The sequence below is a fragment of the Ranitomeya variabilis genome, chromosome 5 (assembly GCF_051348905.1).
Source record: "Ranitomeya variabilis isolate aRanVar5 chromosome 5, aRanVar5.hap1, whole genome shotgun sequence".
NCBI classification, from domain to species: domain Eukaryota; kingdom Metazoa; phylum Chordata; class Amphibia; order Anura; family Dendrobatidae; genus Ranitomeya; species Ranitomeya variabilis.
This window is the reverse complement of record NC_135236.1, coordinates 182,841,613-182,867,233: the sequence shown is the minus strand read 5'-3', so window position 1 is coordinate 182,867,233 and position 25,621 is coordinate 182,841,613. Positions and strand designations below refer to the sequence as shown.

The 25,621-nt window shown below is 40.8% G+C and overlaps 1 protein-coding gene across 1 annotated transcript; it reads left to right on the top strand.

The window, feature by feature from the left end:
- Nucleotides 1-1,213: 1,213 nt before the first annotated feature.
- Nucleotides 1,214-25,037, top strand: LOC143775459 (pseudouridylate synthase 1 homolog). The gene is made up of 6 exons (XM_077263617.1): nt 1,214-1,335; nt 11,968-12,070; nt 13,026-13,169; nt 18,157-18,291; nt 23,653-23,758; nt 23,854-25,037. The coding sequence occupies exons 2-6, from the start codon at nt 11,975-11,977 to the stop codon at nt 24,516-24,518; spliced, it is 1,146 nt and encodes a 381-aa protein (XP_077119732.1). The 5' UTR covers nt 1,214-1,335; nt 11,968-11,974; the 3' UTR covers nt 24,519-25,037.
- Nucleotides 25,038-25,621: the final 584 nt, after the last annotated feature.

The window sequence follows — 25,621 nt, the reverse complement described above, 5'->3', positions numbered from 1 at the left end:
TTCTATTTGTGTTAAAACTCTTCGTAAATAGAAGTTTGAAATGCTGCTTCCTTTTTTTTCTTTTAGAGTCCCAGTACAGGTCTCATTGTGTCTCCTTATGTTCAATTAGCCACTTCGGCTTTTGCACGTTATGGTCTCTTGCCATCCACTGTGGACTTATATTTGGTTTAGTAGTTATAGTCTATGTATGGGAGCATTGATTAACTTATATTTGTATAACGTCAAATATGCTTTGTAGGTCTGCTGACCTTGTATAAATGAATACACTTTATATAATTTGATACACAATTTTCTTATTTCTATGCTCCTTTTCATATATACTCTTTGACTCTGAAAAAACAGTTATAGACTTGTGCACCAACCTTGCTGGACCTGCACTATGGTGTTGCCGCCTTTCGAAAATTAAATTTTAAATGGTATTTTTTGCCTTTTTATATTATGTATTCTATGTAATAAATTTGAACATATAATATTCAATACTGCTCGATTATCCATGTTATTTGGTTATTTATTACCACATAGGTGACATGTCAGATTTTTCAATGAAGCTTGGATTTCTTTTCTAATTTTCATCCGTGTAATGTCCTTGTGTGATTCGTTTTCATACATCTATATTAATAAACGTTCATGATCACATACAGATTTCTAGGTTCATAATTGAAATCTATCTGTAAAAAGTGAATGACACTCGGATGTTCCATGTGTTGTCCCATTTTTTTAACTCACCCGTAGACTAGCACGGGCGTCTCACTGAGGCTTTGAAGAAAGTAGTGCATGTTGTGGTTCCTCTCACAGTTGGGCAAGAAGGAAGCATTGGTCATGTGAACAGCGATATTGGGTAACATGAGTCACACTGAGCTGTACAAGTTATATGCTCGCACTTTGGCCACGGTCACACGGTCAGTATTTGGGGAGTTTTTTACCTCAGGATTTGTAAGCCAAAATCAGGAGAGGAACAATCAGTGGAAAAGTATAAAGAAAACATATGCTCCACTTCTGTATTTATCACCCACTCCTGGTTTTGGCTTACAGATACTGAGGTAAAATACTGACTGAATACTGAACTACAGGCATCACTCATATGGACACACACACTTCTACTATGTGTCCTCCTGAGCTCTGGTACAGCACCATGCTTTTTCTGCACACAACAGGGTCACATCCACACCGGATTCCTCCCACTGACAAACATTATAAGAAGCAACTAGCTGCCTCCTCCCACCCATGTGACTGATCACGTGGCCATGACATCATGTAAGGTCCTCTCTCTTCCTGCACATGCAGCAGTGCAGACCTGCGGAGGTTATTTATTATTTGCAGTCTCTTAAGGACAAGGTAATGTTCCCATTATCTTCCAGTTGTCATAGCACTACAGGTCACAGCATGTCCTAATATACTGAAAATCATTTGTGCAGCATGTGCATAGATAGATGTCCACAAGCCACATTCACATGTGCTGCTCTGTCACAGACATCACACTGACCCATGTTGTTCTATAGGGCTGTGATATTTCAGTCACACTGCGTGTCAGAAAGAAATCACAGCAAGCTCTCCTTTCGCCCGAGCCTGGGATGTGACTCGCACATTCAAGTCTAAGGGTATGTGCACACGCTGCGGTTTTCACTGCGGATTTTCACGCGGTTTCTTCTGCGGATTCCTCTGCGGGTTTTCAACAGCACTTTCCTATTGGTGCAGGTTGAAAACCGCTGCGGAATCCGCAGAAAGAAGTGACACGCTACTTCTTTTTTTCCGCGCGGAATTTTCCACAGCATGTGCACTGCGGATTTTGTTTGCCATAGGTTTACATTGTACTGTACACCGCATGGAAAACAGCTGCGGATCCGCAGCAAAAACCGCAACGTGTGCACATACCCTAAGGCTATGTGCTCATGCTGCAGATTTTGCTGCGGATTGGCCACTGCAGATTCGCAGCAGTTTTCTATGCGTTTACAGTACCATGTAAACCTATGGCAAACAAAATCCGCAGTGCACATGCTGTGGAAAAAAACGTGTGGAAACGTAGCGTTGTTTATACCGCAGCATGTCAATTCTTTGTGCGGATTCCGCAGCGGTTTACACCTGCTCCATAATAGGAATCCGCAGGTGTAAATCTGCAGGTGAAATCTGCACAAAAACCGCGGTAATTCCGCAGGAAATCTGCAGTGCGAATTTACCAAAATCAGTCCGGAAAAATCTGCAGAGTAATCCGCAGCGTGTACACGTGGCCTATGGATGCCAGAATATGACCGGATCGCACACAGACCCTTTTTCTGGCATCCGATTTGTACTGATGTGTTTCTATTATAAACCTAGGACACTGATCATGGACATGTTTAGTGTGGATGTATGAAAACGGATCACGCATGGATGTAAGAAGTGAACAGGCTGATGAAAATTAGAAAAAAAAGTCTTGAATTTTCTGGATGAAACCCGTTCGCTTATCTGCAGGGACCCTTACACTAACATGTCACTTGCCAGGCCGGGGCCACACGAGCTATGATTATCATGCTACAGAATCGGGCCCATTATACTGATGACACTCGGCTCAGACTGTCCCAGTGTCATCTGAGTGTGATCCGGGACTCTCACTTGCAAGAATCGTATCACAGGTGTGACGGAGAATGTAATATCTCCATCTTCTCCAGCATCTGAGTCCGCAGATGTTGGACTGCACTAACACTGGTTAGATCCCCTATTCAAAGGATAGGGAATACCTTGTTGATTCCTAGAGGTCCAACTGATGGGACCCCCAGCATTCTTGAGATCAGGGCTCTGGAACCCAGATATATACAGCCCCGTCTTGAATGCACATGCCTACTTTTGCTCCACACATTATGCAACTGCTGAGTACAGAGCTCAGCTATTTCCATCAGTCCCATAGACAATAAATGGAGTGAAGGTTGAGTATGTGCATCTTTGCTATATTCGGTATGGGGCTGTAGAACCTCAGTCTCTGGATCCCAAAGCTTAGACATCGTGCAATCAGCAAATTATTGCCTATTTTATTTCTATATCACCAACTTGTTCGCAGCACTGTTGTGAATTCTGCTCTTGGGTTCCCTCCGGTGGTTGTTGGTGGTAATACAGTTGTCCCTGGGTTGCAATCCTGGGCAGGTGTCCCTGCTGATTGCAGCTCTGACTGGGGTATTTAGGTGTGCAGGATTCATTAGCCCTTGCCAGTTGTCCATTGTTCTTGGAGGTTTTGCATCTCTGTCTGGTTCCTCCTGCCCTGCTGCCAAATCAGCAAAGATAAGTGTCTGGTTTTTGTTTCTGCAGCACACATGCTGTGTGCTTTACAATTCAGTGCTATTCATTGTTTTTTCTTGTCCAGCTTAGACTGTGTTTGGATTTTTCAGTCAAGTTGGATTCTCAGGAGATGCAGATATACATTCCATGTCTTTAGTTAGATGGTGGAATTTTTGTATTATCTGCTGTGGATATTTTTAGGGTTTTAATACTGACCGCTTAGTATTCTGTCCTATCCTTTCCTATTTAGCTAGCGTGGCCTCTTTTGCTAAATCCTGATTTCTGCCTGCATGTGTCTTTCCTCTAATACTCTGTCAATATTTGTGGGGGCTGCCTATCCTTTGGGGTTCTGCTCTGAGGCAAGATAGAATTCCCATTTCCATCTATAGGGGTATTTAGTCCCCCGGCTGTGTCGAGGTGTCTAGGATGTGTTAGGTACACCCCACGGCTACTTCTAGTTGCGGTGTCAGTTTAGGCTTTGCGGTCAGTATAGGTTCCACCTACTCCTGAGAAAGTCTCATGCGGCTCCAAGGTCACCGGATCATAACACAGCACTTTCCCTTCCCTTTAAATGGGTTTTAAATTCCCAGAATTGAAAGTTATTGCCTATCTATCTGACAACAGAATAGCTTACTGATCGCTGGGGGTCCAGCTTCTGGGAACCCAAGACAGATGGAGTTCATGGCCTCACTGAAACTAACATGCTCGACTTCACTCCATTGATTGTCTATGGGACTGCAACAGAAAGACGAATACAGCGCTATTTCCGGCAGACCCATAGACAAAGAATACAGCGCAGGTAGAGAAGGCGCATCTCTGTTACATTCAAGAGGCAGTGCTATCATTTACACTTCTATAGATCAGACCCCCAGCCATCAATAACTTGTCCTCTGGACATACAGTTGTGCTCAAAAGTTTACATACCCCGGCAGAATTTTTGCTTTCTTGTCCTTTTTCCAGAGAATATGAATGATAACACCAAAACTTTTTCTCCACTCATGGTTAGTGGTTGGGTGAAGCCATTTATTGTCAAACTACTAAATGACCCTGATCAAAAGTTCACATACCCTGGTGATTTTGGCCTGATAATATGCAAAGAAGTTGACACAAATGGGTTTGGATGGCTACTAAAGGTAACCTCTTCACCTGTGACCTGTTTGCTTGTAATCAGTGTGTGTGCATAAAAGCTGAGTGAGTTTCTGGGATCCAGACAGACTCTTGCATCTTTCATCCGGCCACTGACGTTTCTGGACAGTGAGTCATGGGGAAAGCAAAAAAATTGTCAATGGATCTACGGGAAAAGGTTGTTAAACTGTATAAAATAGGAAAGGGATACAAAAAGATATCCAAGGAATTGATAATGCCAATCCGCAGCAATCAAACTGTAATTAGCAAATGGAAAATCAGGGGCTCTGTAACCACGGTCAGATAGACCAATAAGAATGTCATCGACAACTGCCAGGAATATTGTTCAGGACAGGATGCGAAGAAAAACCCACAAATAACATCAGCTGAAATACAGGAAAACTAGCAGGGTGGCTGTTTCAAGATACACAATAAGGAGGCACTTGAAATGGGCTGCATGGGCGAGTCGCCAGAAGAAAGCCATTACTGCGCAAATGCCACAAAGTATCTCGTCAACAATAGCAAAACAGCACAGAGACAAGCCTCAAAACGTCTGGAACAAGGTAATTTGGATGATGAGACCAAAATTTAACTTTTTATGCACAACAATAAATGTTACATTTGGAGAGAGGTCAACACCAAAGGAACACCATTCCTACTGTAAAGCACGGAGGTGGATCGCTGATACTTTGGGGATGTGTAAGTTACAAAGGCACAGCAAACTTGGTCAACATTGAAGGAAAGATGAATGCAGCACGTTATCAGCAAATACTGGTGGCAAATTTTCACTCATCAGCCCTGAAGCTGCGCATGGGACGTACTTGTACATTCCAACATGACAACGATCCAAAACACAAGGCCAAGTCAACCTGTCATTGCCTTCAGCAGAACAAAGTGAAGGTTCTGGAGTGGCCATCTCACTCTCCAGACCTCATTGTGCATCTTGAAACAGCCGCACCTCTAGTTTTCAGAGAGTTCAGTATTTCAGCTGATGTTATTTGTGGGATTTTATTCGCATCCCAAACAATTTTCCTGGCAGTTGTGGACGACATTTTTGTTCGTCCGCCTGACCGTGGTTTTGTATTCTGCTTCAGATGGATCTGGATAAGTTGGAAACTTGGGCCAAAAGGTGGCAGATGTAGTTTAATAATGATAAATGTAAGGTTATACACATGGGAAGATGGAATTAATATCAACATTACACACTGAACAGGAAACCACTGGGTAAATCTGACATGGAGAAGGACTTGGGGATCCTAGTTAATGATAAACTTACATGCGGCTGCCAAGGCAAACAGGATCATGGGGTGCATTAAAAGAGGTCTGGATACACATGATGAGAGCATTATACTGCCTCTGTACAAATCTCTAGTTAGACCACACATGTAGTACTGTGTACAGTTTTGGGCACCGATGCTCAGGAAGGATATAATGGAACTAGAACTAGAGCGAGTACAAAGGAGGGCAACAAAATTAATAAAAGGGGGTGGGGGAACTACAATACTCAGAGAGATTAGCAAAATTACGATTATTTAGTCTAGAAAAAAGATGACTGAGGGGCGATCTAGTAACCATGTATAAGTATATAAGGGGACAATACAAATATCTCTCCGAAAATCTGTTTATACCAAGGAAGGTGACGGTCACAAGGGGGCATTCTCTGCATCTGGAGGAGAGAAGGTTTTTCCACCAACATATGATTCTTTACTGTTAGGGCAGTGAGAATCTGGAATTCCTTGCCTGAGGAGGTGGTGATGGCGAACTCAGTCGAGGGGTTCAAGAGAGGCCTGGATGTCTTCCTGGAGCGTAACAATATTGTATCTTACAGTTATTAGATTCTTTAGAAGGACGTAGATCTGGGGATTTATTCTGACGGAATATAGGCTGAACTGGATGGACAAATGTCTTTTTACGGCCTAACAGTTCATGCTAGACAGATCAGGAATTTACAGGAACTGGAGGCTTTTTGCAAAGAAGAGTGGGCAGCTTTCCCATCTGAGAAAATAAAGATCCTCATCCACATCTACCACAAAAGACTTCAAGCTGTCATTGATGTTAGAGGGGGCAATACACGGTATTAACCCCTTAAGCCCCGAGGGTGGTTTGCACGTTAATGACTGGGCCAATTTTTACAATTCTGACCACTGTCCCTTTATGAGGCTATAACTCTGGAACGCTTTGACGGATCTTGGCGATTCTGACATTGTTTTCTCGTGACATATTGTACTTCATGTTAGTGGTAAAATTTATTCGATATAACTTGCGTTTATTTGTGAAAAAAATGGAAATTTGGCGAAAATTTTGAAAATTTCGCAATTTTCCAACTTTGAATTTTTATGCCCTTAAATCACAGACATATGTCACGCAAAATACTTAATAAGTAACATTTCCCACATGTCTACTTTACATCAGCACAATTTTGGAACCAACACTTTTTTTTGTGACGGAGTTATAAGGGTTAAAAGTTGACCAGCAATTTCTCATTTTTACAACACCATTTTTTTTTTAGGGACCACATCTCATTTGAAGTCATTTTGAGGGGTCTATATGATAGAAAATACCCAAGTGTGACACCATTCTAAAAACTGCACCCCTCAAGGTGCTCAAAACCACATTCAAGAAGTTTATTAACCCTTCAGGTGTTTCACAGGAATTTTTGGAATGTTTAAATAAAAATGAACATTTAACTTTTTTTCACACAAAATTTATTTCAGCTCCAATTTGTTTTATTTTACCAAGGGTAACAGGAGAAAATGGACCCCCAAAGTTGTTGTACAATTTGTTTTGAGTACGCTGATACCCCATATGTGGGGGTAAACCACTGTTTGGGCGCATGGCAGAGCTCAGAAGGAAAGGAGCGCCATTTGACTTTTCAATGCAAAATTGACTGGAATTGAGATGGGACGCCATGTTGCGTTTGGAGAGCCCCTGATGTGCCTAAACATTGAAACCCCCTACAAGTGACACCATTTTGGAAAGTAGACCCCCTAAGGAACTTATCTAGATGTGTGGTGAGCACTTTGACCCACCAAGTGCTTCACAGAAGTTTATAATGCAGAGTCGTAAAAATAAAAAATCATATTTTTTCACAAAAATTATCTTTTCGCCCCCAATTTTTTATTTTCCCAAGGGTAAGAGAAGAAATTGGACCCCAAAAAATGTTGTGCAATTTGTCCTGAGTACGCTGATACCCCATATGTGGGTGTAAACTATTGTTTGGGCGCATAGCAGAGCTTGGAAGGGAAGGAGCGCCATTTGACTTTTCAATGCAAAATTGACTGGAATTGAGATGAGACGCCATGTTGCGTTTGGAGAGCCCCTGATGTGCCTAAACACTGAAACCCCCTACAAGTGACACCATTTTGGAAAGTAGACCCCCTAAGGAACTTATCTAGATGTGTTTTGAGAGCTTTGAACCCCCAAGTGTTTCACTACAGATTATAACGCAGAGCCGTGAAAATATATATTTTTTTTTTCACAAAAATGATTTTTTAGCCCCCAGCTTTGTATTTTTACAAGGGTAACAGAATAAATTGGACCGCAAAATTTGTTGTCCAATTTGTCCTGAGTACGCTGATACCCCATATGTGGGGGGGAACCACTGTTTGGGCGCATGACAGAGCTCAGAAGGGAAGGAGCGCCATTTGGAATGCAGACTTAAATGGATTGGTCAGCAGCCGTCACGTTGCATTTGCAGAGCCCCTGATGTACCCAAACAGTACAAACCCCCACAAGTGACTCCATATTGGAAACTAGACCTCCAAAGGAACTTATCTAGATGTGTTGTGAGAACTTTGAACCCCCAAGTGTTTCACAAAAGTTTATAGCGCAAAGCCGTGAAAATAAAAATTCTTTTTTTTTCACAAAAATGATTTTTTAGCCCCCAGTTTTGTATTTTCACAAGGGTAACCGGATAAATTAGACCCCAAAAGTTGTTGTCCAATTTGTCCTGAGTACGCTGATACCCCATATGTGGGGGGGAACCACTGTTTGGGCGCATGACAGAGCTCGGAAGGGAAGGAGCGCCATTTAGAATGCAGACTTAAATGGATTGGTCTGCAGGCGTCACGTTGCATTTGCAGAGCCCCTGATGTACCCAAACAGTACAAACCCCCCAAAAGTGACCCCATATTGGAAACTAGACCTCCCAAGGAACTTATCTAGATGTGTTGTGAGAACTTTGAACCCCCAAGTGTTTCACTACAGTTTATAACGCAGAGCCGTGAAAATAAAACATCTTTTTTTTTCTCACAAAAACGATTTTTAGCCCCCAAATTTTTAATTTTCCCAAGGATAACAAGAGAACTTGGACCCCAGAAGTTGTTGTTCAATTTGTCCAGAGTACGCTGATAACCCATATGTTGGGGTAAACCCCTTTTTGGGCGCACGGGAGAGCTCGGAAGGGAAGGAGCACTGTTTTACTTTTTCAACGCAGAATTGGCTGGAATTGAGATTGGACGCCATGTCGCGTTTGGAGAGCCCCTGATGTGCCTGGACAGTGGAAACTCCCCAATTCTACCTGAAACCCTAACCCAAACACACCCCTAACCCTAATCCCAATGGTAACCCTAACCACACCCCTAGCCCTGACACACCCATAATTCTAATCCCAACCCTAATCCAAACCGTAAATGTAATTCAAACCCTAACCCTAACTTTAGCCCCAACCCTAACCCTAACTTTAGCCCCAACCCTAACCCTAACTTTACCTCCAGCCCTAACCCTAACTTTAGCCCCAACCCGAACCCTAGCCCTAACCCTAACTCTAGCCCTAACCCGAACCCTAGCCCTAATGGGAAAATGGAAATAAATACATTTTTTTAATTTTATTATTTTTCCCTAACTAAGGGGGTGATGAAGGAGGGTTTGATTTACTTTTATAGCGTTTTTTATATCGGATTTTTATGATTTGCAGCTGTCACACACTAAAAGACGCTTTTTATAGCAAAAAAGTTTTTGCGTCTCCACATTTTGAGACCTATAATTTTTCCACATTTTGCTCCACAGAGTCATGTGAGGTCTTGTTTTTTGCGGGACGAGTTGACGTTTTTATTGGTAACATTTTCGGACACGTGACCATTTTTGATCACTTTTTATTCCGATTTTTGTGAGGCAGAATGACCAAAAACCTGCTATTCATGAATTTCTTTTGGGAGAGGCGTTTATACCGTTCCGAGTTTGGTAAAATTGATAAAGCAGTTTTATTCGACGGGTCAGTACGATTACAGCGATATCTCATTTATATCATTTTTTTATGTTTTGGCGCTTTTATACGATAAAAACTATTTTATAGAAAAAATAATTATTTTGGTATCACTTTATTCTCAGGACTATAACTTTTTATTTTTTTGCTGATGATGCTGTATGGCAGCTTGTTTTTTGCGGGACAAGATGAAGTTTTCAGCGGTACCATGATTAATTATATCAGTCTTTTTGATCGCGTGTTATTCCACTTTTTGTTCGGCGGTATGGTAATAAAGCGTTGTTTTTTGCCTCGTTTTTTTTTTTTTTCTTACGGTGTTTACTGAAGGGGTTAACTAGTGGGGCAGTTTTATAGGTTGGGTCGTTACGGACGCGGCGATACTAAATATGTGTACTTTTATTGTTTTGTTTTTTTTATTTAGATAAAGAAATGTATTTATGGGAATAATATATATTTTTTTTATTATAATTTATTTAGGAATTTTTTTTTTTTTTTTTTTACACATGTGGAAATTTTTTTTTTTTACTTTGTCCCAGGGGGGGACATCACAGATCGATGATCTGATAGTGTGCACAGCACTCTGTCAGATCACCGATCTCGCTTACATCGGTGCAGGCTTACCAGCGTCTGCTCTGAGCAGGCGCTCGGTAAGCCACCTTTCTCCCTGCAGGACCCGGATGCCGCGGCCATCTTGGATCCGGGACCTGCAGGGAGGAAGGAGGTAGGAGACCCTCGGAGCAACGCGATCACATCGCGTTGCTCCGGGGGTCTCAGGGAAGCCCGCAGGGAGCCCCCTCCCTGCACGATGCTTCCCTATACCGCCGGTACACTGCGATCATGTTTGATCGCGGTGTGCCGGGGGTTAATGTGCCGGGGGCGGTCCGTGACCGCTCCTGGCGCATAGTGCCGGATGTCAGCTGCGATAGGCAGCTGACACCCGGCCGCGATCGTCCGCGCTCCCCCCGTGAACGCGGCCGATCGCGTATGACGTACTATCCCGTCACCCGGAATTAAGTCCCAGGTCACCTTGACGGGATAGTACGTCATACGGGATTAAGGGGTTAAGAAATGGGGTATGTGTACTTTTGATCAGGGTCATTTGGATGCTTTGGGTTGTCATTATTATTTAAAAAGAGAAAACACATTAGTTTGACAATACATGGCTTCACCCAGCCACTAACCATGAGTGGAGAAAAAGTTTTGGTGTTTTCATTCATATTCTCTGGAAAAAGGCCAAGAAAGCAAAAATTCTGCCTGGGTATGTAAACTTTTGAGCATAACTGCTATCCCTTAGGCTGTGTGCACACGTTCCAGATTTTTTGCGTTTTTTTTTTGCTATAAAACCGTGAAAAAAACATCCATTAAGCATCCTATTAATAGAATGCAATCCGCAATTTTTGTGCACATGTTGCTTTTTTTCCGCGAAAAAAATGCATAGCGGTGAAAAACGCAGCATGTTCATTAATTTTGTGGATTTTTTGTGTTTTTGCCACTATATATTGCTTTGGGGAAGCTCTGGATAAAAACACGAATAATTCGCAAAAAAAAAACCGCGCAAAAAACGCATGCGGATTTCCTGCGGAAAAAGTCCGGTTTGGGTCAGGAAATTTCTGCAAGGATTCCTGACGTTTGCGCATAGCCTTATAAGGACATGGGCACACAGAGCAGATTTGTTACCATAATGTCTGACAAATTCTTTCCATCTATCTGGATGTGATATTTTTGCATTAATTTCAGGAAGCCCCGTTCTGATGAAGCTATGTTCACATTTACCAGGCAAGATAGCACAGCATGTTGAACTGTTTCATTTGGTAAAATAGCCGACACAAATATCATCAGTGGGGCATATCAGAATCTTCTGGTGTCCATCATGTGATAGATGGTGTCTGCTTGCCCTAAATACCTATGGCCAGGCATTAGCTTCATGAGATCACCACTATAATATAATATATATATATATATATATATACCTTATATGTTAGCCTATGTCTTAAGGAGGTTCTCTATTATATATAATATATATATATTATTATATATTTTATTGTGCTGTGTGAATACTATGCCCAGATCTTTATTCTTGACCAGTGTTCCCCAACTTTGGTCCTCAAAGCCACCAACATATCATGTTTTCAGGATTTCCTTAGTATTGCATTGGTGATGAATTATTGCCTGTGCAGGTGACGGAATTATCGCCTGGGCAATACTAAGGAAATCCTGAAAACATGACCTGTTAGTGGTTCTTGAGGACTGGAGTTGGGGAACACTGTTCTAGACCATGAAACACTCGCGAGCCAGGGGTCCATGAATAACGCTATTTAGCTATTATACTTTTTATTCTTAACAAATTTTATAAAAAGTTTAACTGAGACATTGTAATTCTCACATTTAATCAGGAAGAAAATGAGGAGTATAATACTGCTGAGTCGGCACTCAAGGAATATTTGCTTAAACCACTTTCTACGATTTTCGAGCCTGACAGTCACTATTCCATACCAGGTACTGATATGGCCTTTTAGAGGTATATTACTATCATAAATGATGGCATATCGCTAGGATGTCATAACATTCTGATCACTGCGACTTTGACTCATTCAATCAAGTGAAAGGCCCTCACACTTATATTAGTGGTCAGAATGTTATGTTGTATAAAATTACATTACAAATTGATGATCAGCTGCAAAAGGTTGTCACTCCTAAGATTGTGAAAAATAGTGATTTTTTTTTTTTTATGTACAAGACTCCAGAGTAAAAATAGGACATCGGCTGCTAACCAATTGAAAATTTCAGTAGTCAAATCTACATTAATAAATTAATAAAAATAAATTAATTTAATTGAAGAGCGTTTCAAATATTTTTTAAAAATGAGAGAAAGCAGGGGATGCATTAAAATTACAGCATGCTTATATTCACTCTATAAATTTCTCATCGCTTCAGTGGGCCTGCCGGATTTTGTTAGGGCTCATGAAGACGGCCGTGGATCTGGGAGCAATCACAGAGTGCAATGCATGGACTGGTCTCGGCTCTCCCGACTCATATATGGAGGTTTAGGTACATCAAATAGAGGGTGTATGGAGCTTTTTTGTTCTTAAAGAAACATTGTGTACCAAGTGAAAGGTCTTGCCTCCATGTGCAAATTCTAGGTCACATTGACAACTATTTTGCTCCCCACGTGGAGTGCACTTATGGGTAATACTATGCTGATAGTGCTGGCAAGAACCACATACACATGGATCTGTTTTGCTATGTGGCATTATGAAATGTTATTGCCCTTTTATTGTAAACTTGGGATTAACCAAGCACACATAGGGCATTTTTTTTTTTTACATAGAATCGCATTGGAAGTATGTTGCAGCTGATCCCTATATATTTGCATCCTGTGAATTCTTCACCAGCAGCGCAGCACACCTCTATTCCCTTTTTTGAAGTATTATCCTTTTATTTCTTCTTTTAGACAGATCAAAAAACTCCAATTGAAAGGACATTAGAGGAAGAAGATGAAGAGGGTACTAATAGTTTTTCAAAGAATTATGCCATTCCAAAAAAGAAGCATGTTATACAAATGATTTACTGTGGCTCCAGGTATTCAGGCATGCAGGTAAGACTGACTAAACCAAGAAATCTTTTATTTATTATCTACTTTTTTTTTCATTATTCAAGACAGACCGAAATGGGACCAGTCTACTACTCAAAATGTGCCTTAATTAGCACATTTTTTGGTTAGTCGTTCCCTTCCTTTGACGTATAGGTACGTCATGGCGATCGTGTGCGGAACGGTACCTGTGACCGCTCGATCACCGCTGGTAGCTCTGCTTACCTAATAGCCAACCCCCAGCTTTCACAGCTAGGAGCGGTACGCACACAGCCTCCGGTTGTTTAGCCCTCTAAATACCATGATCGATATCGATCGCGTCTTTTGGGGGAGGGCCCGATTGTTGTCATGGCAACCCGAGGTCATCATGATAGCTTCCAGGTCAGCCAGCAACAGGAGCATTGAAATGTACTATATGAGTGATCAGAGGAAAAAAATTAAAGTCCCCTTGATGCAGTAAAAGCAAAGTAAGTTAAAAAGTGTAAAAATGTAAAAAAAAATGCATATCACAAAATAAATGAAAAAAGAAATATTAAACCAATAGATAGATATATTTATATAAAAGCAAAAATAAATAAAACAAGTACACATATTTGGAACGACCCAACCTATAAGTCACATTAGTTAATCCCTTCAGTGACCACCGAAAAAAGCAATAAATAAAAAAGTGGCAAAAAATATTCTTTTTCATCATACCATATAACAAATAGTGGACTTAAACACGATCAGTAAGTCAAATGGAAATAAAAATAATATCCCTGAAAATGTCATCTTGCCCCTCAAAAAAAAGCTGCCGTAGAGCTCCATCAGTGAAAAGATAAAAAAGCTATAGCTGTCCAAATAAAGCATTGCAAAAATTATTCTTTATTTCATATAAAAGTTTTTATTGTGTAAATGCGCCAAAACATACAAAAAAAAGATTATCTAAATCTGTTCTCTGTAATTGTACTAAGCCAAAATAAAGCTGCCTTGTCACTATTACCACATGGTGAACGACTTAATAAAAAATAAACCCTGAATTTCTGGTTTTTGTTCATTTTGCCTCCCAAAAATCGGAATAGAAAGCGATCACAAATTTTTACGTGCCTGATAATTGTACCAATAAAATCGTCAACTTGTCCCGCAAAAAACAAGCCCTCACATGATTCTGTCAGAAGAAATATATAAAGACTATTGCTCTGAAAATATGTCAATGCAAAATCTTGGTGGTTTTTTTTGTAAAAAAGAAAGCATTTTTTTGTGTGTGACAGCAGCCAAACAAAAACTCAATATAAATCTGTTATTGCAGTAATTGCACCGACCGGAAGAATAAATCCATCTAATCACTTATACCACACGAGGAACAGCGTAAAAAATAAATAAACCAATTCTTCACCTGCTTTTGATTTGTTCATTCTGCATTCCAAAGATCGCAGTAAGGCTCGTCTCACATTTATCCTGTGCTCTACGCTGAGCGTTTACACCGGGGTTTCCTTGTATAATTCTCTGAAACAGGTGATTCAGACGGAACCCCTGATGGAAGATTCACAACAATGAGGCAGATGGAGTCACTTTGGCCTCTGATTCAGCAGTGTCCATTGTTATAATAATAATCTTTATTTTTATATAGCGCTAACATATTCCGCAGTGCTTTACAGTTTACACACATTATCATCACTGTCCCTGATGGGGCTCACAATCTAAATTCCCTATCACTATGTCTTTGGAATGTGGGAGGAAACCGGAGTACCTGGAGGAAACCCCGCAAGGACGGGGAAAACATACATTGTTTTAAGCATGCAAAAAAGCGCAGTCGACCACAGTTTTGTGCACTTCTGAAAAGAATGACACCACTGAACAGAGGCCAGACGCAGTTCAGAGTAACTCTGCTGCCTCATTATAGTGAATGGATCCCACTGGGGCTTCTTCTGAATCACGTCATTTGGAGAATTAGATGGAAACCCCAAAGTAAGTGCTCATCATAGCGCACAGGATAACCATGATCCAAATGTAAAATGTTTTCAACAAGAGCTTTAACTCGATCCACATAAAAAGGAAGTCCCCACTCAGGTTCATCATCTATCAATGGAAATATATAGTTGGCTGTCATGTTACTGGTAGTGCAAAGGCTTTGGAAAATCAAAATGGCTCATCACAAAAGAAATCATTCTGCGCTTTCAAATTTAAATGCCCCTCTCCCTTTGAACCCCAGAGTGCTTAAACCACATTTAGGGTATGTGCACATGTTGAGTATTTGCTTGCAGAAAATTCTGCAAGGTTTCTGTATCTCTTGCCAGCAAAAACTTGCTTTTTTGTGCTGTGTATAGCGATGAGCTTCCTTGAGAGAGGTCACACGAGTTCATCAGCTGATGAGCTCCGGTGATATCACTTACAGCACCACTGCTGGATGAGAAAGTTCTCACGCAGCGGAGGTCCCGCAATTGAGATCACTTGAGCTCATCAGCTGATGAACTCGTGTGACCTCTCTCAAGGAAGCTCAGCGCTATACACTGCGGAAGCGATGATGCTCCTGTCAGTGTGTAGCTGGCAGCTGAAAAGTTGCACACCCGACTTGGAACTTTTCTCAGTGCCAGAGAACACTGGACTTTAAGTGACCGTGACTCTCCGGCGCCTGTGCTCGAGAAAATTGAAGTCACTGCCGTGAGAAGGACGAAATCGTGCACAGGAGAGATGGCAGGCAGAATGCGCAGGATTTCTGGCTGTGCACCTGACATCAAAGGCAAGCAGGGAAGAAGGAGGATTAGAAGTCCAGTGTAATCAGAGAGGAGGCTGTCTTATTTTCCAGGCAGCATACCTACCATAGCCTGCAAGATTAAAATGAAAACGATTTTTACTGTACAAGGCATCATCAAGGAGGCATACAGGTATGACTAGTTTGAGCTTCACACAACCTGCATGCCCATATTGTTAGCTAAAAATGCTCAAATGGGCTGACAGATTCCTTTTAATTCTGGTGAAGCCCTTGAAGGGTTAATAAACTTCTTGAATGTGGTTTTGAGCCCTTTGAGGGGTGCAGTTTTTAGAATGGTGTCACTTTTGGGTATTTTCTGTCATATAGACCCCTCAAAGTCACTTCAAATGTGATGTGGTTTGTAAATTTTGTTAGAAAAATTAGACATTTATGCTAAACTTTTAACCCTTCTAACTTCCCAAATTCCTTCAATAAGTTGTTTAAAAAATGATGCTAATGTAAAGTAGACATATAGGAAATGTTATTTATTAACCCCTTTACGACCAGAGGTATTTTCGTTCTTGCGTTTTGTTTTTTGCTCCCCTTCTTCCCAGAGCCATAACTTGTTTATTTTTCTGTCAATATAGCCATGTGAGGGCTTGTTTTTTGTGGAACAAGTTGCACTTTTGAACAACACTATTGGTTTTAACATATCATGTACTGGAAAACGGGGAAACAATTCCAAGTGCCATGAAATTGCAAAAAAGTGCAGTTCCACAATTGTTTTTTTATTTTTATTTTTTACCATGTTCATTAAATGCTAAAATTGACCTGCCGATATGATTCTCATTACGAGTTCATAGACACCAAACATGTCTATGTTCTTTTTTATTTAAGTGGTGAAAAAAAATCCAAAATTTAAAAAAAAAAAAAAAATTGCCTCATTTTCTGAGACCAGTAGCGTCTCCATTTTTCATTATCTCGGGTTGGGTGTGGGCTTATTTTTTACACGTCGAGCTGCCGTTTTTATTGATACAATTTTGGTGTAGATGCGATCTTTTGATCGTCCGTTATTGCAATTTATTGGAATGTAGCGGCGACCAAAAATTCTGACGTTTTGAATTTTTTTCTCATTACGCCATTTAGCGATCGGGTTAATTTTTTGTTATAGCTTGATAAATCGTGTGATTCTGAACAAGGCGATATAACATATTTGATTTTTTTTTAATTTTATTTTGAACGTGGGGTGATTTGAAGTTTTATATATACTGTGTGTGTGTGTGTGTATATGTGTGTGTGTATATATATATATATATATATATATATATATATATATATATATATATATATATATATATATATATTATTTTACTTTTTGCATGCTTCATTCAATAGTCTGCATGGGAGACCAGCGGCTGCATTACTTTGATCTCCTCTGCTACACACAGGTGATGATCAGATCACCTGTTTGTAGCAGAAATGCTCACTTGCTATGAGCGACGACTACTGGGTGGCGCTCAGAGCAATCCAGCAGTGACAACCATAGAGGTCTGCTGGAGACCTCTGGTTGTCATGCCGACCCATCGGTGATCCACGATCATGTGACTGGGTCACTGATAGGCGGGATTTACATCATGCTTCCGGAAGCTAGAGTTAAATGCCGCTGTCAGAAGTTGATGGTTGCATTTAACTAGTTAACAGCCGCGGGCGGATCACAATTCCACCTGCGGCTGTTGCGGGCACATGTCAGCTGTATATATCAGCTGACATGTGCATTGAAAGGTGCTGGCTCAGCGCCAGAGCCCGCACCAAACAGGGGAAGTCTGACATTGGCGTACTATTACGCCCAATGTCGGAAAGGGGTTAACTGTTTTGTGTGGTATAATTATCTGGTTTAAAGGCATACAAATTCAAAGATTAAAAATTGCTACATTTTAAAATTTTTGTCAGATTTTCAATGTTTTCATAAATAAACACAAATCACATCGACCTAAATTTACCACTAATATGAAGTGCAACAATATATCTCCAAAAACAATCTTATAATCATTGGGATCCGTTGAAGCGTTCCAGAGTTATTACCTCATAAAGTGACAGTGGTCAGAATTGTAAAATGTGACCTGGTCATGAAGGTGAAAACAGGCTTGGAAGGGTGATGGTGTTAAGAGGGCTTAAAGGTGGTGTTCTTAGCTTATATGGGGAAATCCTGGTAACAGGTTCAAGTCTGTATTTATAAATCTGCTTCATTGTATAGTTTTATTGTTGTCATGGACACAAAATACAGAAGTATGAAGGCTATATGTTTTGATTTTTTTTTTGCAGATAAATAAAACATCTCCTTTACCAACTATTGAAGGAGAAATTATCTCTGCACTTGTGAAAGCAGAATGTATCCCTGAGATCTGTGCTACTAACTTAAAGCTTGTCCGATTTCAGCGTTGTGCTCGCACAGACAAGGTGGGTCAATATGTTTTCAGTATAGCTTTACTCCGGTATGCATGTAACATTGTTGCTATGATTATCTAGATATCATATATTTTGTATTTATATTAACATGCTTTGTATTTGTTTGTGGAATGGTATCATGTTTAATACTTCTCCCAGTTGCCCTCTTAAGCTAGTTGCCATGTACAATGTGCAGTCCCTAAAGTCTGACTCTGTATGCTGTTTGCATCCATTAATTTGATCCATTGTCTTACGATCATGGTACTTACCGTATTTTTCGGACTATAGGACGCACCGAACTATAAGGCGCACCCAGGTTTTAGAGGTGGAAAATAGGGAAAAAAAATATTTGAAGCAAAAAAATATGGTAAAATATTTAATAAATAACATACTATTATATGTGGTGTTATTATATATAATAGTATGTTATTATGTTGGAAGCTGCGGGATCAGTGTGGTGTCTGTGAAGTACGATATGAAGACGCTGGAGGGTGAGTATAAGAATAAGGGCACAGGGTTTACATTGAAAGCACCACTCCAGCACTGCAAAATAACACTGGAGTGCTGCTTTAAAATCCCATGGGAGAACTATAACTCCCAGCATGTCCTGCAGATCCTATGACATGCTGGGAGTTATAGTTCACTAAAGGAGTGGCAGAGTGCTTTATTGTGTTTTGTAAAGACTAACCTCTTAATTGTGGCAGCCAGCCACACTGGTGAGGTAAAAGCATCCCATGGCCGCACACACACAGAGTCCTCCCTCTTGTTGCCTTTCCACAGCACAGGTAATGAGGAAGCCTGCAGATTCTAGTGGAGAGTCTGAAGGACCTGTGATTATGTCAGGAAGAGGGAGGGCTCTGTGCTGCCATGTGATGCTCCAGCCCGCCCACTTCTGACATCATCACAGGTCCTGTTTGTGCACAACACTCGGCATCCAGGCATGGCAGGCAGGTATGCAGCGATCTCCCGGCCCCTGCTGCTGGTGCTGCCTCCTCCTCCCCAGGACACACAAATATCCCCAGCTGCTGAAGGAATCAGCGCTGAGGAAACCATGTGTGTCCTTGCTTAAGTGCAGCATTCATGTGCTGCTCCCAGCTCACCGCTCAGCTGATCGGTGGGCGGGGAGCCGCTAATGAATATTCACTGCACTTAATCATCGGGACCACATGGTTTCCCAGCAGCTGATTCCGGGCAGCAGGGACATCCTGAAGTGGGATAACAGTGTGATCCCACTCACTGCTGCCCCCCTCCCCACATGCTACATCCGGACCATAAGACGCACCCACACTTTCCTGCCAAATTTGGAGGAAAAAAAGTGCGTCTTATGGTCTGAAAAATACGGTACGTCTCGTCACTGCACTCCCTTTTCACTTGCTAATACAACGTGACTAAAGTTACATTTGAACTGAAGGATAATCATGAACCAGCATTCTTAAAAACGCTCATTTCATGATCATCTTACCATGTAAAGGCTGCCGATCACCTGAGGAACAAGCAAAACACACGTTCATCAGGTGAAATGATCTTTTGAACAGCACAAAAGATCATTGTTCTCTGCGGGGTAAATTGTCCTGTGTAAACCGGACTCGCACTGCCAGGAAACATAGATGACTATGCACACTGAGCAACCTATTACAGGTCATTCAGTGTGTATAGTTTTCTTAAAAAACTTGGACAGCACACTGGTGTCATTCTAGTTACATCCTCGCACTGTCCATTTTGTGCCATGTTCACATGTTCAGTATTCGGTCAGTATTTTACCTCAGTATCTGTAAGCCAAAACCAGGAGTGGGTGATAAATACAGAAGTGGTGACGTGTTTCTATTATACTTTTCCTCTGATTGTTCCCTCCTGGTTTTGGCTTACAGATACTGAGGTAAAATACTGAGCTTGTGTACATGGCCTTACACTGACTCTTTTGTAAGAGAAGCTTGTTACACGTGCATCATTTTTTTTACCCTAGGTGTCAGAAGAGCAGAATGACCCCATTTTGTAAATTACATCCTTCTTAGAGTTTATTTCTAGGTATAGTGATGATTGTGACTCCATGGGTGTTTTCCAGAAACATGCAGCAGTGGATATTTCTGAGTGAAAATTGCAAATCTGCCATTGTTGTGCCCAGTATATTGTAGTGCCCATACACTGTGCCCGCGTAAATTAAGCGGGTACAGAAATGCCAATTATGTGGACTAATGTTATGTGAGCGTACTCTAATATGGTGTTATCTGAGCATGCTTGAGTGCTAATAGAGTATTTTTGGAGTGCTATAGTACTATTTTCGAGTCTCCATGACTGCATGTCTCGCGTCTCACGTGGGGATTGCCTATTCGGTACTCCCTGCTTTTGTTGCGGCTGTCTAACAGCCGCGAGACATGCATTCATGGTGACTCAAAAATAGTATTATAGCACTCGTGCCTGCTCGGAAAACACCTCTCGCCTAAGGTGCTCATCACTAATGTTGACATTAAATGTGTTTTAGTCACACTGGGGCTCAGAAGGGAGGGGGGGCATTTTGATCTGGGAGCCAAGAATTTGCTGGATTTCTTTTGGGGTGCGAGGAGTCATAGTGCTATTCCAGAGCCTTTGTGCATAACATGGAAGCCCCTATATTTCTGTTGATAGAAGACAGACCTGAGTGCGGACTTGCTATTTTTGTGGATTGAGTTGAGGCTTTTATTGAGAGCATTTTACATAACGTTTGCGATTACATTTATCCGGTGCTCTATGCTTAGCACTTCTATCGGGGTTCCCATCTAAATTTCAGGGATCCAAGAAATAACGTTTCTCCTTGTGAAGAGTGACATGTGAAGCATGCCAACATGAGGAGACTTTTAAGCCCCAGTGTTCCTCTGGGAAATATGCAAATTGTCTCTTCAGAGAGGAAGAGGATGAGAACCATCCTAGAAGTCAATGTGGACCCTTTAACGAGCCTTGTCACATGACTTAGGATAAAAGCCAAAACAAGAATCTCAATTTGCAGACACTGTGTTTCAGGGTATTGCTGCTTAATTCTTCCAGTCAGTACGATTACAGCGATATCACATTTATATCAATTTTGTATGTTTTGCTGCTTTTACACAATAAAAACTATTTTCTAGAAAAAAATAATTACTTTTAGATCGCTGTATTCTGAGAACTGTAACTTTTGTATTTCTCTGCTCACAGAGCTGTATGGGGGCTTGATGACAATTTCAGCAATTCCAGATCTATTCAAATTCAACTTTTTTTAATCATGTTTCATTCCACTTTTTTGGTGGTATGATGAAAAACGATAGTTTTTTGCCACTTTTTTTTTTTACTGTGTTCACTGAAGGTGACAATTTTAGGGTATGTGCAGACAATAAGTAAACGCTGCGGGTTGGACGCTGCGCACTTGTGCAGCATCCAATTGTTACTGCATAGTGGATGGGATTTCAAGAAACATCATGCCCACTATGCGTCCACAGATGCCAGCGGCTCACCCGAGGAGACGGACATAGGGCGCGTCTTTCCAGACCGCAGCACATCAATTTCTCTTGCAGAGACTCGAGTCTCCGCAAGAGGAATTTCACCAATAGAATGTATTGGACGTGGTGAATCCGTACGGTTCAGTGATCACATTCAGATTCACCTGTGTTTGATAGATGACAGTCCACGATTGCTTTTCTTTAGCCCATTGTAACCTTGTTTTTTTCTGTTTAGGTGGTAATGATGGCTTTCGTTTAGCTTTTCTGTATGTAAATCCCATTTCCTTTAGGCGGTTTCTTACAGTTCGGTCACAGACGTTGACTCCAGTTTCCACCCATTCGGTCCTCATTTGTTTTGCTGTGTATTTCCTGTTTTGGAGACATATTGCTTTAAGTTTTCGGTCTTGACGCTTTGATGTCTTCCTTGGTCTACCAGTACGTTTGCCTTTAACAACCTTCCCATGTTTGTATTTGGTCCAGATTTTAGACACAGCTGACTTTGAACAACCAACATCTTTTGCAACATTGCCTGATGATTTACCCTCTTTTAAGAGTTTGATAATCCTCTCCTTTGTTTCAATTGACTTCTCTAGTGTTGGAGCCATGATTCATGTCAGTCCACTTGGTGCAACAGCTCTCCAAGGTGTGATCACTCCTTTTTAGATGAAGACTAACGAGCAGATCTATTTTGATGGGGGTGTTATTTTTTGGTATGAAAATTTACAGGGTGATTCCATAATGTTTTCCTCAGAATTGAGTGATTCCATAATTTTTCCCCTATGCTTGGTTAAAAAAGTAACCATTACTGACTACCAGATTTTTTGTTCTTGATTTCTTTTAGTGTTTCTTAAAGCCAGAAAGTTGCCATTTGAAATGACTTTAGTTTTGTGCCATGTCTGTGATCTGCTTTTTATCTACAAAATTAAACAACTGAACTAACATCCTCCAAGGCCGGTGATTCCATAATTTTTGCCAGGGTTGTACTCATAACACTGTGCCTTCTGGAAAGCACCCAGAACAGAGTGCTTTCTGAAAAGTACAGGGTGGGCCATTTATATGTATACACCTAGGAGGGCCATTTATAAAGTTGCATCCAAAATGGCTGCCATGGTCACCACCCATCTTGAAAATGTCCCCCCTCCCATATACTAATGTGCCACAAACAGGAAGTTGATATCACCAACCATTCCCATTTTATTTAGGTGTATCCATATGCATGGCCCACCCAGGTGTATCCATATAAATGGCCCACTCTGTACCTACATCACAGTGCTTTTTGAAGATTACCTATGACACCGTGCCTTCCAGAGAAGCATGCAAAACACAAACTTTTACCTTTCAATAAAAAGTTGTTTGTATCATTTAAAGTTCTGTTATTGTGTTTTCCCTTTAAGAAAAAAGATGTTAATGTATGAGTTGCGATAAATAAGTGGGTTTTGGGTTGCAGTTTGAACACTGGGTCTCTAAAAGGTTCACCATCACAGATCTAGTGTCTCATATACTTTTCTATAGGTCAGGAAAATGACCTATGCTAAAATATATGTCTGAATAAAAAAGCCACAAAACAGAGTGAACAAACACATAAAATTAATTGTGTTTATTTACAATCTTTGAAAAAAAAAACCGTCTGTGTGAAGGAAGCCTGCCTTATTGATTGTGTTATTAATGTCATTGTTTGCAACAACAAACCTCATAATCTGGTCAATTACTGGAATTAAACATTGAATATTGATGTCACTTGCAATAAAAATTGCTTGACAATGAGTATTGATATTGTTTATAGGAAAACCTGATGTGTAGCAGAGGGTGAGTAATAAAAAATCATCAATAGGTATTAGGTCTTTTGTATTTAAGTGTATGCAAACAAGCTGTGAGATTTCATTATAATTGGGGAATAAATAATGAATGTATGCATTATCTTTTTTAGGGTGTTTCTGCCTTGGCTCAAGTTGTCTCTGTAAGACTCTTTGAGAACAATGTAAATACTATGGAAATCATCAATTCTTATCTTCCACCAGAAATTCGTGTTATAGGTAGTAAACCAAATCCAAATTCATAAAGTATCTTATTGCAATTAGTTAATGTACAGTATAACATATTATGTTTGTTTGGGGTTTATTGTATCTAGGTGTAAAGAGAACAACCAAGGGCTTCAATTCTAAGATTATGTGTGATGCACGGACCTATTCATACACGCTGCCCACATTTGCCCTATCACGGGATGCCAGCTCTGTTCCTGACTCCAGCTTCCGTTTGTCTCGAGAAGACTTCCATTATGTCAACAGACTTCTTTCTTTCTATAAAGGAACACACAGTTTCCACAACTTCACAAGAGACAAACTGCCGGATGACCCCAGTGCACGTAGACACATGTACCAAATCTCCTGCTCAGAGCCCTTTGTCCGCCATGGTGTGGAATTTGCAAGAATTGTAATCACAGGACAAAGCTTCATGCTACACCAGATCCGTAAAATGGTTGGTCTTATCATAGCAGTGGTGAAAGGTGTCGTTACACCTGAATTTCTTCCTCTGTCGATGACACTAAAAAAGACCAACCTTCCCCTGGCACCAGCTTTAGGGTTGGTTCTGGAGTGTACACATTTTGAGTCTCATAATCGGCGTTGCTATAGCAGTCAGTCCTCCCGTACGGTAACCTGGGAAGAATTTTTGCCCACCACTGAAGCCTTCAGGGAGGAGAAGATCATGCCAGTCATCATTGATGGAGAACTTAGAGATCTTTCTTTTTCAAACTGGTTGCAGCAGTTTAGTGGATACACATTCTTGGTCATCTGAAATAAGGCATTAGAAGATTTCCTATTTGGTAAAAAAAAACAACTTAGATTTGTAATACTTTTTTACTTTGTAAAGTAACAAATTATGTACTTTTGTGTTTTACTAAACTTTAACTGTGTGCAAAAATGAACTCTTATTGTACTTTAGATTCTTTCACACTTTCTGAACTCAGTTGACTTTGAACTACTAGGGCCGTGATATCCATTAGTAAAACCTTCTTTCATTAGCCTGCTGGAACCTGTAAGGATCAGCTGTTATTAACAGAAGCAGAACATGGTCAGAGTCAGAGATGTTCATGACAATTAAATATCAATGCGAGATTTTCTTATGGCCCCATTACTGCTCTATTTGGTATGGAGATGTAATAGATTTGCAGTAGAATTCCTAGAGATTTTTTTGTGTCAAACTCCACACATATCCAACAGCCAAACTGTTTAACAGGAGTCTGTCAGTAGGATCAATCCTCCTAAGCTGTATGGGCATGCAGGTCATACAAAGTTGAATAAAGTGATATCTTGATATCTGCGATCCAGTGTCTTATTCCAGAGAAATCCATGTTTTTCTGATATGTAAGTGAGATGTTAAGATCTCTGGACCACACAGATATCCTCAAGAGTCTGCCTCCAGAGCTTATTGTAAAGTTACTAGTGTGATGTGTAATGGCCGCTCTCTGCTCTCCTGATCTCACTGCAGAGCTGTGTGTGATTTATACCTGACACATCTGCAGGTTCTGCTCAGCTTCAGCTTCCATCTAACAGGCAGACAGGGCTGCAATATTATTACAATACAGAAGAGCTGCAGCAAATGTGCTTGTAAATAGAAGTACTGTTCTGTGTTAGTTACATGTCTCACACTGGTATCTCCTTCTTTTCATGAAAAATAATCTCTGGAGGCAGATTCTCATGCAGATCAGTGTCAGCCCCATAGATCTTAACAGCTCATTTACATGTAAGAAAAACATTGATTTCTCTGGAAAAAAGGCTGTGTTCACATGTTGCTTTTTTGCTGCTGTTTTCAGGTGCTAACCGAGTGACTTTGGCGTGCTCCAAAAATATATTTGAGAATCCGCACCTGCATGTCTCGCGGTTGTTTGACAGCCGCAA